Below are 18,100 nucleotides of genomic sequence, written 5' to 3'. Positions count from 1 at the left end.
TTTATCCCATTCTTGCAAGAGTTTACTTATACGGCACTGAACTCTGCCCGAGACAGAGAAATAAATAGGGCAACACTGAAAGAGCCTCTACGATACGTTTTTCTTCACCACCCTGTTTGTGAGCTGCTTTCCTATGTAAATACCACCCTCTTGTGTTGGCTTGTAAGTACTACAAGAATCGGCCACAAAAAAAATCCCCAAAACCCAGACCTCTCCTTGATCTTGCCAATCATTATAGATCCTGGGTCGAATTCCAGGCAGTGAATAGCCTATAATCCTGCCGAAACAGGTCCTCTCTGTGCTGGGCCACTCTTCAGCCAACATCTAAGATACTGATGTCACATCTGAATCGCTAAGGCTGACCTAATAAGAAAACCTTCTGGCAGAGCTGACATTCAAAATGAGCAGAACAGGTCAGTGCTAAGACAAGGAAAACCAAGTAGCTTTAAACTTAAGCAAAATATATTTCGAATTCTCCATGTCACATGTCCCTTCACTAAGGCAAGGGCATCACAGCTGTGCTGTGGAAACTCAGTTGCTTCTTTTAACTTCTTCCTCTCTTTCTTCTGACAGACCTATCTGACCCCAGAAGCACTCAGTGAGTTTGGGTAGTGAAACAGGCTGCAGCAGTGGGAAAGCTGCACCCACACTGCACCTCTTTGTGAATGAGCAGGGCCTAAGCATGACCACAGCTGCCTTCAGGTCCAGAGGTGATGGTCTGCTGTCTCTGAAAGGAAAACTGGTCTCATGGTACCACAATGGGCCAAGCTCAGTCTGTAACCGGTGAAGCAGAAGAGAGGAAGTTGTTTTCCAGCTGGACTGCCCAATTTCATAATAAGTAGTTCTGAAAAAAATCCACTGGAGAAGGCTTGGTAGACCGTTTTTGCCAAGCTCATGTAGCCATAAAGAGAAAAATTTAAAAGTCTGTCCAAATACTGAGCTAGAAGGCTTTCCTTTTCTTCTTTTTCCCACCTGCCACCTTATTCCTGACACCAATAGCTTCTTCTGTGTCATCATCATTATCATTCCGAGATCGCTTCTTCTCTCCCTGCTCCCGCAGCTCCTGCAATGCAATCAAGAGATTGACCAGGAGTTCTGGCACACGAGGAAATTCAGAGTACAACAGCAAGTAGAGGAACAAAAAGCCACCACCCACCATTCGAGCAAATCTCTGGGCCTCAGCCACACGCTCTGTCAGCATCATAACTTCTTCCTCTTGCATGGGGAATGCTGGCAGCTTCTTGCCAATCAGGTGTTCAATGCGCTGGAACAGCTCTACATCATACCTGAGAAAAGGCAAGACACCAGATTGAATCAGCCCTCCTGAGAATGCTTCAGCCGTCACCACCCACAGACATCACCTCTTATCTCCAGACCACAGATATTGTGTTAGCTTGTGCTAATGGTCTCACAAGCAACTCTTAATTGCATTCGAATGATGCCATCGTTTGGGATGGCTTCACTGATTTATTCAGCTCATCTTTGTTCAGAAGTATTTGGCAAAGACTTTTTTTAGACAAATATTTCAGTACTTATCAAAAAGCACACTTGCTTAACCTGCATTACATATTATAAAAATGTATGTATATTATACAATCAAGTTATAAACAGTTAGTTCTGCTCATTACACGCTTACTTCTAGAATTTATCCTACACCTTTCTCCCTCCCCACCCTGGGCTTTGAATTCTCTCCCTTTTAACTAAATAAATCCAACTGGCACCTCAAAATGAGAAGTAGTATTTTCTTCCCACCCGGGATGAGGTCAGATGTTTTCTGCTCTGAAACACAGTTGGGAAGCATAAGTCTGTCACATTTTAACACTTACTGTGTGACAAAGGTGATAGATTTGCCAGATCTCCCAGCTCGAGCTGTTCTCCCAACACGATGAATGTAATCCTGAAAACAATTTTCTTGATAAGCAATAAGATACGTGCACCAAATACAGAACAGAAGTTACGGGAAATCAGCCCATATAATTTTTCTTTAGGAAAGAACAAGAAAATGGGGACAAAATACAGCCAGGATTAAATACTCAGGACTGTGTGCAGGATTAGGATTTGAGACGATGCTGGCTTGTGGAAGCATATCTTGGGTTTTAACATTTGAATTCTTTTCTTTCTAAAGGAAAAGACCACCTCCAATTATTCAAGACTGCAGGACAGAAGTGTGATACATGACTTTGCTAATAAACTACCACTTCCTTGGAAAGCTAATATTTAAAGTGAGCCAATGCCTGCATTTTCAGTCTTGGGATCTAGTGCTTTACATACTCTGTCTTCCAGACAAACTCTGGCAAGTAGATTTAAATTTGGCAAGCACAGTGAAAGGGAGGATGAATGAGAACAATTTGGAAGCGTCTGATCTATTGAGCGTCTTCTGTTTATATAGTTCTAGGCTGTTTTCCAGGTTTTATACTGCATTACGGAAATTAAAATATTCCCTTCTCCAGGATCTGTGGAGAAAGGAAGCATCATGAGAAAGGATGTGTTCTGTGACACGGTTAGATAAGAGGGAGGGGCACAAAAACTGTAAAACCGTCATTCAAGCTGCTGCCCCCCCCTTATTCTTTTTTAACTTTTGTCCTTTTACAATGTCAAAAGCAGTGTCTTCAAAAGAACCACCATACTTTCTTCTGTTTGCAATGCGTAGTATCTTTGATCATTATAAGGAACAACAGCAATTCCTGAAATGCATGTTAATGGTATGCTTTCTGAAGGTAGGCTGGGAAACAAAGTCACATCCCTAAGATAATACTATACTTTCTGTAGGATAGAAAGTTAGTAACTCACTTTTTTTCAGTTTGCTGTACTTTTGTGATGTGAAACATATTAAAGACATCTTTCTTGATCAAATCCTCATTGCACATAATGGGAGAATTTTTACTTTTTTTTTTTTAAACACTGTTTAAAATGTGAAGGCAGACCTGGATCACAGGAATGGAGATCACTACCTGAAACTAGTAATATGTTAAAACTATTTTCAAAGTCCAGAAGCCCTTTAATGTAATATGGCAAAACACATACTCTGAGCAAAAATACAAAGACACAGAACATCCCTCACTTCCTCTTTTCACTTATGGGATCAGTTCTGCAATCCAGATGAGGCCACCCAACCAAACTGAGATACTAACTCAATTGCAGAGGCTGAACTACATCTTTTAATCTACAGAAGCGTGAACTAGACTTGCAGTCAGCAGAAAAGAGAAAAGGTGTCTTTGTTCCTTTGTCTAGCTTCACTATGCCTCCCGGTGACCAGAAGTTCTCATCTGGCACATAGACTAACTTACCTTAGAGTGCGTAGGAATATCAAAGTTTATCACCACATCTACATGTGGGATGTCCAGACCTCTGCTTGCAACATCAGTAGCCAGCAGAATAGAACGTGCCTTTGCCTTGAACTTGTTTAGAGAGCCCAAGCGTTTATTCTGGAAGAGAGAAGGACAAAAAGAGAGTGAGAGAATAATGCTCATTCTGATTAATATGCTCCTGTTGAAATACTGGTACAGAAGAACTGGGGGAGAAACCACTCAAGTATCTCACTTCCCTAATTTCTTTTTGAACTATTACAGAATCAGTGGCAGCATTCACATTAGTTAAATTTTTAGGGATCAGTCCAGTCCACTAGCTGTGAAATACTCCTTCTGCAAGGTAGTTGTGACTCAGTATAGTGCAGCCCATTTCTCAAGCGACAGGTCTCCTGTCTACTCCATTCTGTGGAGTATGCCCATACCTGACTCATCTGCCCATGAAGAGGAATGGCAGTGAACCCCAGGTTGCGGAGCAGTAGAGCAGTCCTCTGAGTATTGTTACATGTACTACAGAATATCATGAAAGAGTTTCCAGCTAATTCATTCAAGATATAAACCAGGTAGCTGTCCTGTAAAGAAACAGACAGAGAAGAAAAGAAGGAAAAAAAAACAAAAGTAATCACATAAGCCACATTAAAAAGTAGGTATAAGCCAGAGAAGGTGACAAGATATTTGGCAGATGTGGGAACAACAAGACAAGACACAATCAGAAGAGGGAAGAAACAGAAGTGGCATTACCTTGAATTTGCATGGGATGAAAATGTAGTATTGCTGTAGTTTTTCAACTGTCTGATATTTGGAAGAAACAGCACATTTAACAGGGTTTTTCAGAGCAGCACGCTGGAGTTTTTGAACCTGGGAAGATCAATGTAAGTTAGTACTAGATGGACAGAGATCTTGTCAGAAACCTGTTAGATACAGTCTAATCAACAGTATAGCCTGCTGGAAGGAGAACTAAAGCAGAGTACTCTGCTCTCACCTTCTTGGTCATGGTAGCAGAAAACAGGAATGTCTTCCTGTCTCGAGGAATCACTTTTAATATCTTATCCACCTGTAAAAATATAAAGGAAATGGAAATGCTGAATACAACAGCAATCAAAACAAAAGCCTCCTCCAAATATAACGATCACCCAAATGAAGACTAATGCATGTGTGCAATTTAGACTCACAGCAGGAACAAATGTCCCCCGTTCTAAAAGGAAGGTGTAGGCTGATAGCTTGTTGACAATTAGGCAGTGTGAACTCCAGAAGCCCAATAGCAGTGCAAATATCAGGCAATATTCCTGCAGGAATGTGTGTGTGGTTGTGTTCTACAGTAACTGCGTCAATGCCAGGCACCCCAGAGAAACCAGTAGATTTCAGAGACAAAACGGCTCCTACTGTCTTGCTAGCACTCTGCAGAACTCTGCTAAGTTCTACTCCCACCATAGACTTTTGTGCAATTATTAGATCTGAGTTACAATTTGCTATTAATTTCTACAGAACAGCTCAGTGTTTACTACGTGACTATATAAAGCAATTTTAAAGGGACTCATCTCGTTTTCCAAACTCTTCTTTTGGTAGATTCCTACCTCTGTCTCAAAATCCATGTTGAGGATCCGGTCAGCCTCATCCATCACTAGGAACTTCAGAGCTCGTAAGTTGAAGCCCTTTGTGTTCTCCAGATGATCAACTAGACGGCCAGGGGTTGCTATCAACAAAATCATAAGCGCAAATTTAGAATGAAAGCAAAGGAAAAGATGCAAAGAGGCAAGAGAGTCATCCACTACAGATATGGGATTCTTTGCCCAAGAGACGTAAAGGCAGATTGCTTTGTGGGAAGGACTCTTTCACAGAATATCTGCAAAGAGTTTTGAAATAAGTCTAATAGAGTCAGACTCTGCAGAATGTCCTCCTTCCACCTCCCCCCCTAAAAAAAAAAGCAAAACAAAACAGACTGTAGACGACCTGTACGGAGAAGGACGAGACCAGCGTTTTGAATACTCGAGGAGAATGAAAAACCAAGCCAAAGGCAGTCTAGCAGGAATGAGCTTGTAGCAGCAAGACTACTGGTGTACACTTTAGAAACATTAACAAGCCAGTACTCAGACCTCAGGACAAAAATAAATGAAGGATGTACTCTCACTTGTTCTTCAAATGCACAAAACCTTTCGGCACTCTTTCTTTGGACAACTGCAGTTTGATAATATTCATACCCCGTACCCCCAGCACGTTAACTTACCAATTATAACATGTGGTTTCTTGGCTAAGGCCAGAGATTGAGACATCGTGTCAATTCCACCCACAATAACCGCTGCAGGACAAACAGAATATAGTGAATCTCTCTGTGTAGCACCAGCCAGCCCCTGGCACCATAGTGTTTCCTCCTACTCCCTGCCACCCACAGCTACTCTGTACAAATGAAAGGCTATTTATCTCTAAAAGAATTCACTTAATTTTAGCACACCTGACTTTCCCAGGCCTCTTAAACCATACAAATCCTTACTGGCCCCGAGTATTTTGTTTTCACAGCTGAAGAGCTACAGACAGAATCTATTCCTTGCAGCTTAACTCAGCTGCAAAAATCTAGTAATTCTAAAAATACCCCCAAAGCTTTTACGTTTGTAGAGAATATCTAAAGAACCAATACAGACAGTCTGAAGGAAAGATTAAACTACATCACACTATAGAGTGGAGCTCTACGCAATTTCACTGGACACAAACTTACTATTGAGAAGATTCTCTCCCACTTCCATCTTTAACTGTTTGGACATAAAAGGCAGAAGAGCTGCAGACTACCCCATGAGCAAAGACCATACAGTCTTTCTTTCCCAAACCTGATACCAGATCTCTGTCTTCCAGCACCATAAGCTTTTCTCACCTTTTATTCAAACCTCCATACAAATATTCTCTATTTTTCCCTTTGCAATCTAGAGCCGACAAACTTCAGTCTTCAGGAAAACTGCTCCAATATCACAAAGCTACTTACTACTCTGGACACCAATGGAGGATCCAAGAGCTTCAAACTGCTCTGAGATTTGAAAGGCCAGCTCCCTTGTCGGTGTGAGGACAAGAGCAAATAATCGCTGAGGTGTTTCCAGCAGTGCTTGAAGAATTGGCAAAGCGAAGGCTCCTGTTTTTCCAGAGCCAGTTTCTGCCAGTCCAATGATATCTCTGCCTACAAGGAGCAGCAAGGAGGGCAAAAACTGTTACAAGTCTAGACTAGAGAAAGAAGCCTTCAAAGCAACAACTGTGCAACAAAGCACAAGAATTCCTTAAGCATAGGGGAAAAAAAAAAAAGGAAGACACACAAAGGGTAAAGGAGAACAAAAGGCCAAAACAAAGAATTTCAGAACATCTCTGCAGCATTGTTAGAGTATGACTTCATTTGTACAATAATTACAGTCTCAATGCCTTTCATTCTCTAGTTAAACTTCTGCCAATATACAGGTTTTCATACAAACTTCAGGTTCAAAAAAAGCTTTACTTTATTATTTCTCAAATCTGTCAGTCAATTTACAGCCTATTGCTTCTAACTGGGTAAGTATTCTAGACCAACTGTTGTCTGTTTACTGGCTTACAAGGAAATAAACTCCAATGTTTGAGATTTAGGTCATACCAGCTACAAGACAACAGCACTACCAAACTCACATTTAACAGTCTATTTTGTGCCATTGATTAAAAGAGTAATCTAAACCAGTTTGCAGCAGGAAGGATTAGGACAGCAAGTCCTTTGCCCAAAACCAATGCAGGCAACAGGGTAGAATTCATCAGCAGGATCCATTCTGATCTTCCTACACTCCTACAGCCAAGAAGAATATGCTGGCAACAGGCCTTAAACTGGAGACAACTTGTCAGGAATGCAATCTTACTTTTCTTTGTAGGTTTGTTTGTTTGTTTTTTTAAATGAGAATCTTATATGTGGAGTAAAAGAGTGACAATAGTTAAGTACTAGGACAGAGTAGACACTGAAAGTTTATTTCTGTTCTGTCACTACATTGTTCTTTTCCCGCTTCACAGTTCTAGAGGCAGAAACATTCTAGAGGGAGAAATGTCTGCTGAATTCAGTAATTTATTTTTGTGTATTTCCAGAATGTTTACAGAAAGTCACTGTGGTTTGGTTATTATTCACTCCAGAAATCTAATTTCAAAGAATTGCCTGCTTGCAGCAAAGCAGATTATACAAGCTATGTAATCAGTAAAGGCATCTCCGGCTTTAGACACACATTGAAGGTCTCTATGAGAAGAGGCGCAGTCCTAAATCTATCAGAAGTTTCCTGTGTATCCTTGAATATTTCAGAAAGAAAATGGTCAATGCAGACTAGCAGCTTAAATGATTGGCAACAATTCTATTTAATGTGGAGTGTCAGAATTACACAACAGTAGTGAACATTCAAGAACCCATGTATGTACCCATTTGAAAGTTTGCAATTACAGGCAGTGTTATAGGAGAAATTAGCATTCCAAGCTCCACCTGGGAAGGACACAAGAATGAACAAAGAAACCCTCCTAGACCGAGATCTTCGATGATGAAGCAGCAAGAACACTCTCATCCCTGCCACTTACTTTCACAGCAAAATTCATTCACATAGAGCTCCTGGGGCACCCCCAGATTCAGGATCAGAGAAGCACACTGCTCACCTTGGAGAGCCACTGGAATAGCCTCAACTTGGATCTTTGTTGGCATCTTCCATCCTAACTGGTCACAAGCTTCACACAGGACATCTGTCACTCCCTTAACATTAGTGAAAAGAGAAAAGGGAAACAGACATCACCAAGAAGACCTAAATTAAATCATAGACTTAAGTTAAATACATGCTGCAACAGAGCCAAGCTTGCCTCTAGCAAAGCCAAACCCCATCAGGCCCTCAAAGCAACTACATGAAAGGGCAGGCTGCTCACAGTGATCCCCACTTCCATCAGTAACTTCATAGATTTGTTCAAAACTGTTAGAGGTGACTGCCATCAGTAAGAAACCAGTTATTTTTTTCCTAGTTTACACAAGCAACTTTACACACACACAGAGCTGTCTTTCTTCCCCTTTAGGGGTATCCCATGAGCATGGAAAAAAGAAAATACCTGGGCAAATTAACACAACCGAAAACACAGGCAGCCGGCTGAGAAGCACAGACCGGAACGGAAACGCCACCCCCACCGGAGCAGAGGCCTAAACGCCCCAGACCGCCCGCCCGGGCACAGCACCGGTCCGCCCGCGGACCGAAGCAGCGACGGCGGCGCACGTGTCTGCCCCCCGCGCACCGGCGGCTCCGCCGGGCCTGGGACCGCCTCCAGCCCGCGCAGAGCTGCAGCCCGGGGCCTGCGCGGCGTGGGGCACGGCCTGGCACACGGGGCTCTACGAGGACTCTCCCCGTCCCGGGCCTGATATTTGGGGTGGGGGCAGAAGGGGGCTCTTCGGGACGGGGGATGGAGCAGCGGGGGCGGAAGCAGCTCCAGCCCGGCCTCACCAGGTCCTTGAAGCTCCGCGGCTCTTCTACCGCTGCCTCCGGCTCTACCGCTGCCTCCGGCTCCACCGCCTGCCCTTCCTCGCCTCCTGCCGCCATTTTGGACCGTCCCCGTCTAAAGCAGCGCAGAGCACTCTGGGAGTTGTAGTCTCCTTCGCGGAGGTGTGTTATGGGATTTGTAGTTCAGATGAAAGAGCCAATCGGAGCGGGCGGGGCGGGGCTCGAGGGGTCACGCGCGGCGGCCGTTACGCGTCGGGGTAACGTCGGGGCGGTCGCTGTCGCTGCTGCTGTCGGCGACTGGAGCCGGGCTGGCGCTCCGGGAGGGCGGTCAGCGCCGCGCCGTCAAAGCAGTGCGGCGGCGGTAGTACTGCCGTGAGGTACAGGCGGTCTCCTTTTCTGGAGGTCAGGAGGTGTCTTCTGCATCCGGAGTTCTTCAGAGTGCAGCCCTCTGGGGAGCGGGTGTAATGCTGGGGGCACCAAATGCTGTCATTTTCTCCTCTGCTGATGTAAAGGAGGCGACGTCGGGCGAGTTGCCGTGTCTGCGGAAACATCCTGACTCTGCACAAGGTTATTAAGCAGCATACTCGAGGAGGCCTTTCTTCTAAATGTGTTCAAGACTTGTTTTCTTTCAACTTAATGGGGCTTACGCTTCTGCAAGGGGGGTTGATTTCTGTGACGAGTGCTATGCTTTGCTAAATGAGAAACTGTGGGTGGATTTTCACTGAACTCCAGAGAGGTCTCCAGGGACAGGGGAGTTACGGAGCTATAGCCACCTGTATGGGGATAAGAGCGCACTGAACTGGCTGTTTGAAAACCTGCCTGCTTGCCATGAATCGCAGATGGCTAAGCCTCTGGCCTGCAGCTCAGCATTTGCATTACTTAGGCAGTGTGCGTGGTGGTGTTCTGTATTCATGAAGTCTACAATTGTAGAAGAACAAGACAAAATGAGCTAGCCAGGCACAAGAATATGTGTAAACTTACATATATAATACATATAAAGAGCAAATTAACTTCTTCAGAAGTGCTGGTATGAAACATTTTGAAGTACTAGTGAAGGGAAAAAAAGAAAAGTCAAGAACTGTCATTGTTCCACCTTGTTTTCCTGTTTATGGTAATTGCCAGTGTGCAACTTTAACGTGCCAGAAGTACATAAAATAAACTGAACTGTTGCAACTCACAGCATGAAATGAGAGAATAGGGGATGGGAATAGATGCAAACACTCCCCCAGCTCTCTTGATTGCTGCTGTTGTGACTCAGGCAGGGAGCCTGCAAGTGCACAGTGAGAGGTGAAAATGGTGATGGATTTAGTGCCCTTCAAGGGAGAGCAGCACCAAAATACCATGTCATGATGGTAGTTCCTGAGCTCATTGGTTTCCATCTGGTCTGGGTGTGGCCTTTCTGATCTATAGTCCCAATGCTGATTGCAGCAGGGCAACCTTTCAGCTAGGTGAACATGCTTTGTTTTAGGGAAAAGGATGCTAACGTATCAAAGAGCTGAGTCTTCAAAAGGACAGCAGAGCCAACTGCAAAACGGAACTCGTGACTGCATTTTTGAGCAGACCTCCCTCTCTCTTGCTGGTTGGGAAGCCCAGCTGGGTGTGCTTGCAATGGAAATGCTGACGTACCTGAGCATCTGTCACTGGATTCCAAGCGTGCCATTTCCTCTGCTCCCAGAACAATGAGGAAAGTGAGAGGAAATCCAAACAAACTCTCTGCGTGACAGGGAAAGGAGAGGAAACCTGAAACAATTCACTGGACAGCAGTGGAAATGAAACTGCTGCATCCCGCTGTGCTCAGGAGCAATGATTTTTAAATAAATAAAAAACCAAACCAAAGCAAACAAAAAAAACCCAACAAGAACCACCCAATGTAGATGCTAGTTATGACCATATGTTTCAAAAATTACAGCAGTCTGAGCCATGAGCTTGCTGTATATCGTTAGTGCTGAAGGCTAAGCCTGGCCAGTACTTAGACGTAAACCCTTGTAAGGGTCACTGGGATGCCTCAGGAAATAGGGTCAGGGATGTGACGGGAAGTCGCTGCTTGTGATTCTTTGTTGAACTCATTGCCCATGTAATATGGTAGGTGCTGTTTTGGTGGGGAGCAGAGTGGAGCAATTCTGTTCTGGTGAAGTTCCTGTTTGGCTAAATCCCTTTTGTCAGTAGATGTATTTGAATAGAAGTTCCCTCCCTGTCCTAAAGTGCTGTTGGGAAGCACTCGCTTCTAAATGGTGATTCCCTTTTTGTGCTTTTCAGCACAGGACACTGCAGATCGTAATGGATTTAGAAATGTTCACTCCAGGGCTTTTGGACTTGGCTTTTGACCAAACATGTTCTTAGCCCTACTGCATGTTACAAGCTTGGTCTTCCTTAGGGGGGACAGGGTGGGAGGATCCTCAGCATATGAATTTTAGTGCAGGTATAATGCCATCTATTTCACAAGAGATGCATAATAAGACAAGATGGACAGTGTGTATAGTAGGTCACAGCTAATGGTAAATGGTCCTGTCTACCTACTGGGATGCCCAGAGAGATGTTATTGGGATATCCTGACTCCCTGACTATACTCAAGCTCCTTTGTCATAGACACCTTTTATTATGCTTTCAAAACATACTGTGGGACTTTGCGTTAAAATGATGTTTGCATTCCTGGTTCACCATTGAATCATTCCTCCCTGCAGCAGTTTCAATGAACGGGGAGTAAAAATGGCATCAAGAGGCCAGGCTTCGTAACTGCCAGTCCTGGCTAATCATCAAACCACACACATACCTCCCCCCCACACACACACTCCAGCTACCAAAGGAAGGGTTCAACCAACACATCTACTCATTTGAAAGGTAAATAACATAACTACTAGTAAAAAAGCTGCTTACCAAAGACACTTTCCCCAAATGTTGCTTGTGACTCTAAGGGAGTCGCAATATTGGAACTAAGCCAATACTGGAGTAGGTGCGCCCCTGTCCCAGCCTGGGTCGCTTGCTTCATGTGCTTTCTTGGTACCAGCTCTGGTGCTCATCTGACCCAGCAGTGAGCTTTTTCAGGGAGCAAAAGGAGTAGGAAAGGAATCTTACCCCCAAATACGTAGATTTCTGCCAACAGAGCTTCCAAAGCTGGCTCCCCAGTGTATCATATGAGATCCAGTGGTGACTGCACAGGAGGAGACAGGAAGGCATGCCCGGAGCTGGGTGAGGAGGATCCGACCACCTCCTGCCCTGCCTGCTAGCTGCTAGATCAAGCGTAGCTGAGGTGTAAGGGTGTAGACTTAGATTCACAGGACCACTTGGCTTAGAAGGTGTCCAAGAGCATTGGATGGGTTTTGGAGCAAAGGTGGTCACGCAGCTCCTCTGTCTTGTGTAGGATTACAGATCTACCAGCCTGCGGGCCCCACTCCCTGCCTGAGCCTCCTTTTGCATTCCTAGCAAACAAAACCAGAGAGTGAAGTGGCTGAGACCTGGCCAGGAGAGCGTGGTACCTTGGGCTCAATCACACTCGCGCAGCAGCACTGCACAACAACCACAATCCTGACCTCGAGTGAAGGGTTAATCCAGGGAAAAACAGAACAGAAGCAGGATTTTTTTGCCTGTGTGGCTGAGAATGGAAGCAAAAGTTTCTGATTTATCCCAGCTGCTGAAACAGTGGCTGTGATTGCAGTGCAGAACTGTGCTGAGCAGAGCAAACCAGCCCTCGCGAAGCTCTAAGCTATCAAATTCATATCCTTCTGCTAGTTAGATTAGTCCGTTCAGAGCTGTTGTTCTTCCTATGTTGTTCCCTGTGTGTGGACATGTGGACAAAGCTGCATTATTAGAAAACTGAGGAGGAGGTAGAAGAACTATGTAAGTTACATAATTTTCTCTGTGATGGTAAAACCAGCCATTGCAGAAGTATGCTGAAGTCGTAATTGATCTGGTAGAGTTAGCTGGTGATATGCTGTTTTACTAAGAAAAATTTAACATCGTGTCTGCCTTTGCATAGTATGCAGTTCATACTCCAAAAACACACTTACATGCTCACACATATACACCTCAATGTTTGCATGTCAGAGATCAGCATCCACAGTGTACATGGGCTAATTTGCACACCAGGGAGTGCACTCACACAGACATAAACACATACACTCATACACAAATGCCAGCTGTGTGGCATGGAGCTGATGACCTCACTTTTCATTCGCCCCTTTTGAACACGTCCAGCTGCTCCTATCGATTCCCTGGCTCCAGTGCCTGGAGCATGAAATCGAGCAGGGTGAACCTGGGGACAGGCATGTGATCATATGCAGGTGTGCAGAGAGACACTGACACAAAAGCGCTTCATATTAATTTAATCAAATCAGCAGTGTACTTGTTCATTTCTGGCAAACAAGCATGGGCATTACAGGCATCTGAGTCACACTTTGAGGGACCAAAACTTTTGTTCTTCTTATGTGTAAAAGCAAATGTTGATGTCATGAGAGGAAGAGACAAAAAGGACAAGGATTCAAGCTTTGTGAGATGTAGGGTTGCCCTTCCTAAGAGTTTGCTCAGCGTTACAGAATTACAGAGTGGATTTTCTGATCATTTTGATTCATGCATCTGCAGGGAAGTTTCCCTTATCCACTGGGGCCTACTTGTGGAGGTGGAATTATCCCTGCATGAACTCTTCTAGTTGTCTCAAGCTAGTTTCCGGGGTCTTTTCCTTGTACCTCTTCAGGGTATTGACATGATCCCCATCATCACACATACTTGAACACTTCGCAATATTTGTCCCAGAAGCATCCTTGTGAGGTAGGGAAGTGCTACTATCCCCATTTTTAGACAGAGAACTGAGGCACTAAGGGGTCAAAAATCACAAAGGACATATTTAGCAGAACAGTCACTTGAAACAGGGTCCCTCCTGCTTCGTAAGTGCTCTGCTACTGAATCATCCTATCCTCTGCACCCCTCTTGAGTATTAGTACCAGTATATATTTTGCTAACGTTAAGCCTTACCCCAGGAAGCATTGCTAAGTGTAGCTCTCTGTGAGTGCTGCCTCCACCCTCACAGACAAACCACTGTGGGTGTCACAGGCTGCTTGACAGCACGGAGAGCGGCACCTCCACCTCTCATATGTGCTCCTATCACAGCTGGTTTCCAGCTCATACCGTAACACCAACCTACGCTTCCCTCCCTGCTGCAAGAAATACAACTGCTTTCTTCCACCAGTCCCCTGAGGCAGGCTCTGGTCCCAGGGTCACTGACCTGTCCTTCTCCCTGCTTTGGTTCCTAAGATCTGTCACTGGTTGACCGTGTTTCACCTATTCTATAACTACCAGCATTCAGGCCATGCTTTCCTTTCCCTACAGCGACTTGCCCTCCCTCACAGCCAAAGAACAGGTGACTTGCTCTCACATGCCACAGACTTGCTTTGCCTCTAAGAATAGCTGCTTTCCTTTGGAGCAGAGGCCTCCTTTTTAAAAGGAAAAAATATACATCTTTAAATACAATATCAAAACCTTAAAATAATCCTATGTAAATAAATAGAACACAAACATCACAATTCTCAGCTTGGAGAGGTTTCTTCAGAAGGGATAACAATTTCTGGCCCCGCTATTTCACCCTGGGATGATGAGCCATCCATACAGTCTGTCATACCTGGAACTGCTTCCTTCAACAGCCTTTCCAGATGTACCTTGGTGACAGGACTGTACTCTACTGGAAATTGGCAGCTGCTGGCTTTTCGAGGGTACACCAGCCCTTTTACCACTCGTAGATTCATAAGTTATTTACAATCCAGGGTTAGTCAGCACCACAACTGCAGGGATTTCATCAGCCTCCTGACCTGCTTCTTTTTGCTGCCTTGGGAAAGCAGAGCCGGGGAGATAGCTGGGGAAACATGGATCTGAGGAACAGCCACCTATCCCTGCCTGCAGGCTCTGGGATCTGGTGCTGTGTACCCGATAGTCCACACGTCCATCATAACCTCCAGCCTGAATCAGGTGGCTGCTGTGAAGTGGCAGGGGGTGCGTGTGTGTAAGCTTTAGCTTCCTATTATGAAGGAGTTTGTGTTCAGATATAAATAAGGCACACGGGAGATGTGCATACCTGTGTGGATGAGCACGACCAATGTTACGATAGCAACAGGTAGCAGCGCTAATGGTGGCAATTAATAATGTAATGTCTCCAAGCCTGGTTTTAATTATGGGGCAAACACTGTTTCAGCTGGATGGTCTTAGGGTCTCAGCAGTGGTTTTAGCACCCAAGTTGAGTCTCCTCGTGCATGGGGAAAGCTCTGTCCTGGACTCAAGAAGTTCACAGACTTCATCCATCGCCCTGGTGCATGTCTCAAGGTTGTCAGCCAGCTTCTGGATTTTGGCCTTCAGCACGGCCTGGCTTACTTTTGTGACCTCCTTTGTGTATTCTGGAACAAGGAAGCTGTGGGAGCCGCAGAAGACCATGAAGCAGACAGAGTTGTACAGCGAGATGGAGGCCCTCTTCTCCGACTGGCGCAGTGTGGGGTCCCCGGGGCCCTGCCCCCGGCGGAGGAACTCCAGGCAGCCAAGGATTTCCCTCATCTGTTTCCGACAAGTCATTGCGATTTCCTGCACCTTCCTCACCTCCCGGGAATTGCAGAGCACTAAGGAGAGATCGGAGGTGATGCTAACAGCCCCACCGGCAGTGGCCAGGCCCAGACCCACAGCCGACGCCAGGAGAGAGGCTCCCAGTGTCGCCGGGCTTAGGGACAACCCCACGATGGCTGTCACTGCTCCCGCGGCGGTCAGGGTGCTCCCACTGACATTGGCAATCAGGGACCTTTTGCGGAGCTTGTTGAGTTTACGAGCCGCCTTGTGAAGGTGAGCAATTTGGCCACGCAGCCTCCGTCTCTGATCCAGCAGCGCTATGTGGAAGTGGTGCGTGGGGTCTAGTGTTTGGGGAAAGGCAGCACCGTTTCTCTCCATGGCCTCTGTCCAGAAACAGAAAAGGTTGGGTTGGGATTTATGTTAAAAAAAACATGAGACGTGCTCAGCCTGGACCACCATTTCAGGGATGGCATCCAGCCAATTTTTTTTTTTTGCTTCACCCAGCTACATGAAAGGTTTGATGTCTGCACACACATATACACTCACGTACACACACACACATGCACGTACACACATAATTACTATATTCCACTGTAACTTTCAGACAGAGAAACTTTTAAATGTTTTTCTTGTTCACTGCGAAGACTAAAATATCTTAAGGGCTGGGGTCAGAGGTGCTGTTGTTATTACCTCTGTGAAGACACAAAACGTCTCTTCCAATCCTGGGGACTGAAGTTCCCTTGAGATTAAGTGACTCAGTGCCCAGAGTAGTAATGCTGCCAGAACGCACGTTTTGTCCCCATGATGGGATTCAGAGGTTCTGCAATATTCAAGGGCATCTTTCACAAGAAAGACAAGGGTCTGAGGAGGTGAAAGCTACCCATCCCAGGTTGCTATTTAGGGGTCATTTCCCATAAAAGGAGGACAGAGGGAAGCTGCTGAGGGGAGTCAAGGTCTGGCTTTTCCATCTAGGAGATGAGAAGCTCATTGATGCCTCAGACGGGTATTGTGAACATCCTTCCTTTCTTTATGCCTAAGCAACTCAAGGTCCTGCAGCATTTTTTTCCTATTGTAACCTGGCGCCAGGGTCTGGACAAAGATGGGAACCACTGTTCTGTGGTGCTTAGTCCAACCTGTGGTGGTGGATCCCCAGTGACAGTGGCAGGGAGGCCTATGGACCTTGTTTAAAAGGTTCATGAGCGGCACATCAGAAAAGCGAGCCCACTTTCAGTGCGCACTCCCTTGGGGATAGGGAAACAGGGGAAATATAGAGGCCTGTGAATAGAAAAGGGTTGAAAACTGCTGTCTATGGCAACCTCCCCTGGCAAGGTAGCAGGAGAGTGTCTTCCCTTCAAGAGGGTGAATCTTCAGGGTTTCGGTGCTAGGTGATCTCTGTTTACTCTCTCTGTTCTTTGTCGCAAGGGTAGAAATAAATGTTCCAATAAGCATTTGCAGGTTGCTCTAGGGCTGCAAAGTGCTTTACAAAGGAAGCCAGCATCCTTAACCCTGCTTACATATAGTGCAAGTGAGGCAAGGGAGGCAACAGGAGTGATGTAGCATCGCCAGTTGTCTGGTGGGAGCAGAGCTTTTGTGTTCCACAACACTGCACTGTGCACAAGGCTGCGCTGCCTCTGCACCTAGCAAGGTCTAGCCATAGAGCTAAGAAGCTGTTTGCAGTCCATAATGCCCTCATAGCCAAAAGAAGTCTCTGCAGCAGAAAGTCCCTGTCCCAGAGCCAACTAAGCAAAACTATTCATTGCTGCAGCCACCTTTTCTCTTCTAATTCTTCTGTACTGTGTGAACTGGAGATGCCTGGTCCCTCACATGGGCACATTGTATAGTTAGGATCCTTGGGGCTTTTATTCTGCAGAATCCCTGTGTTTCAGAAGGAGGAAACCTCCTACCATAAAGAGTCCTTCCATCCTGAAGTGTGTAAGTAAATAATTCTCACTGCAATTTTTTCCCCTTCTACTTGTCCTAAACCATCTCGCACAGATTCCCTTAGGACCTCCCCCTATGCCCTTCACAACAACGACTTCAGTCTCTCTTGGTATCATTGGGCCATTTGAGCCACTTAGTACATTGTGCTTTTCTTAGCTGGAGGCAGTGTCCTCTATTTTTTACACTATAGTCAGAGATGACACTGAAAGCACAAGCACTAAACTAAATGGATACCGGCATTGAAATGCACAATGAGCATATCATCAAGAACTTAACAACAGATCAATATGATGATCATCAAATGTATTGATTCCTGTATCCTCTTAACAATTTGTTCTGCAGATTTTCTTGCTGAGAACAGTCTCAGGTAATAACAGCGGCCATCTCACTGCAGTTAGTAGAACAGTCATTCAATATATAGCATAAGCGGTACAGTGATGCATGTCTTTTGAATACACTGCTTCATGCCAGCATGAAGGAAAACAAAACCTACTCTTTCTCTTAGAGAAAAATCTCCCCAACAATAAAGGTATACATTAGTCCAAAACCTGCAAATGCTTTCCTAATACAGTACTCAGAGACACTCCAAAAAATACTGGTTCAAACTTACCTTTAGCTTCCAGCCGACCTCCCCAAAGACAAATTTTGATCTGTTTCTGGAGGAGACCAATTTATAGCTCCTGTGGACCAATTGCTGCGATGGGAATGCTTTGCCTCATACTGGGAGTTTGCCATTTCCTGTTCTCCCTTGTGCAGAAGGATGTGACACACTGGAAAGTGACCTGCGGGACAGCGAGCACACATCATGTTCAGGAAACGATCCCTGCGAATGAACATTGTGTGTTCGCTTTTCCTGAAGTGTAGGGGGAAAAAAAA

The 18,100-nt window shown here is 45.3% G+C and overlaps 2 protein-coding genes across 3 annotated transcripts; both read right to left on the bottom strand.

Moving 5' to 3' along the window:
- On the bottom strand, positions 1 to 8,861 carry DDX47 (DEAD-box helicase 47). 2 transcript variants are annotated; one of them, XM_075152968.1, is made up of 12 exons: positions 8,753 to 8,861; positions 7,929 to 8,022; positions 6,277 to 6,465; positions 5,530 to 5,601; positions 4,880 to 4,998; positions 4,288 to 4,359; positions 4,047 to 4,163; positions 3,731 to 3,877; positions 3,288 to 3,425; positions 1,827 to 1,897; positions 1,157 to 1,286; positions 1 to 1,063 (listed from the first exon to the last, which is right to left on the bottom strand). In XM_075152968.1, the coding sequence occupies exons 1-12, from the start codon at positions 8,846 to 8,848 to the stop codon at positions 941 to 943; spliced, it is 1,368 nt and encodes a 455-aa protein (XP_075009069.1). In that variant the 5' UTR covers positions 8,849 to 8,861; the 3' UTR covers positions 1 to 940. The 2 variants fall into 2 exon arrangements, with proteins under 2 accessions (XP_075009069.1, XP_075009078.1); XM_075152977.1 differs by lacking the exons at positions 5,530 to 5,601; positions 6,277 to 6,465.
- Positions 8,862 to 13,058: 4,197 nt separating this feature from the next.
- Positions 13,059 to 17,851, bottom strand: APOLD1 (apolipoprotein L domain containing 1). Its single transcript, XM_075152990.1, has 2 exons — positions 17,835 to 17,851; positions 13,059 to 15,666 (listed from the first exon to the last, which is right to left on the bottom strand). The coding sequence occupies exon 2, from the start codon at positions 15,659 to 15,661 to the stop codon at positions 14,921 to 14,923; it is 741 nt and encodes a 246-aa protein (XP_075009091.1). The 5' UTR covers positions 15,662 to 15,666; positions 17,835 to 17,851; the 3' UTR covers positions 13,059 to 14,920.
- Positions 17,852 to 18,100: the final 249 nt, after the last annotated feature.

This window comes from Calonectris borealis, chromosome 1 (assembly GCF_964195595.1).
Source record: "Calonectris borealis chromosome 1, bCalBor7.hap1.2, whole genome shotgun sequence".
NCBI lineage: Eukaryota > Metazoa > Chordata > Aves > Procellariiformes > Procellariidae > Calonectris > Calonectris borealis.
The sequence above is the reverse complement of the archived record's forward strand: the minus strand, read 5'-3'. Positions and strand labels throughout refer to the sequence as shown.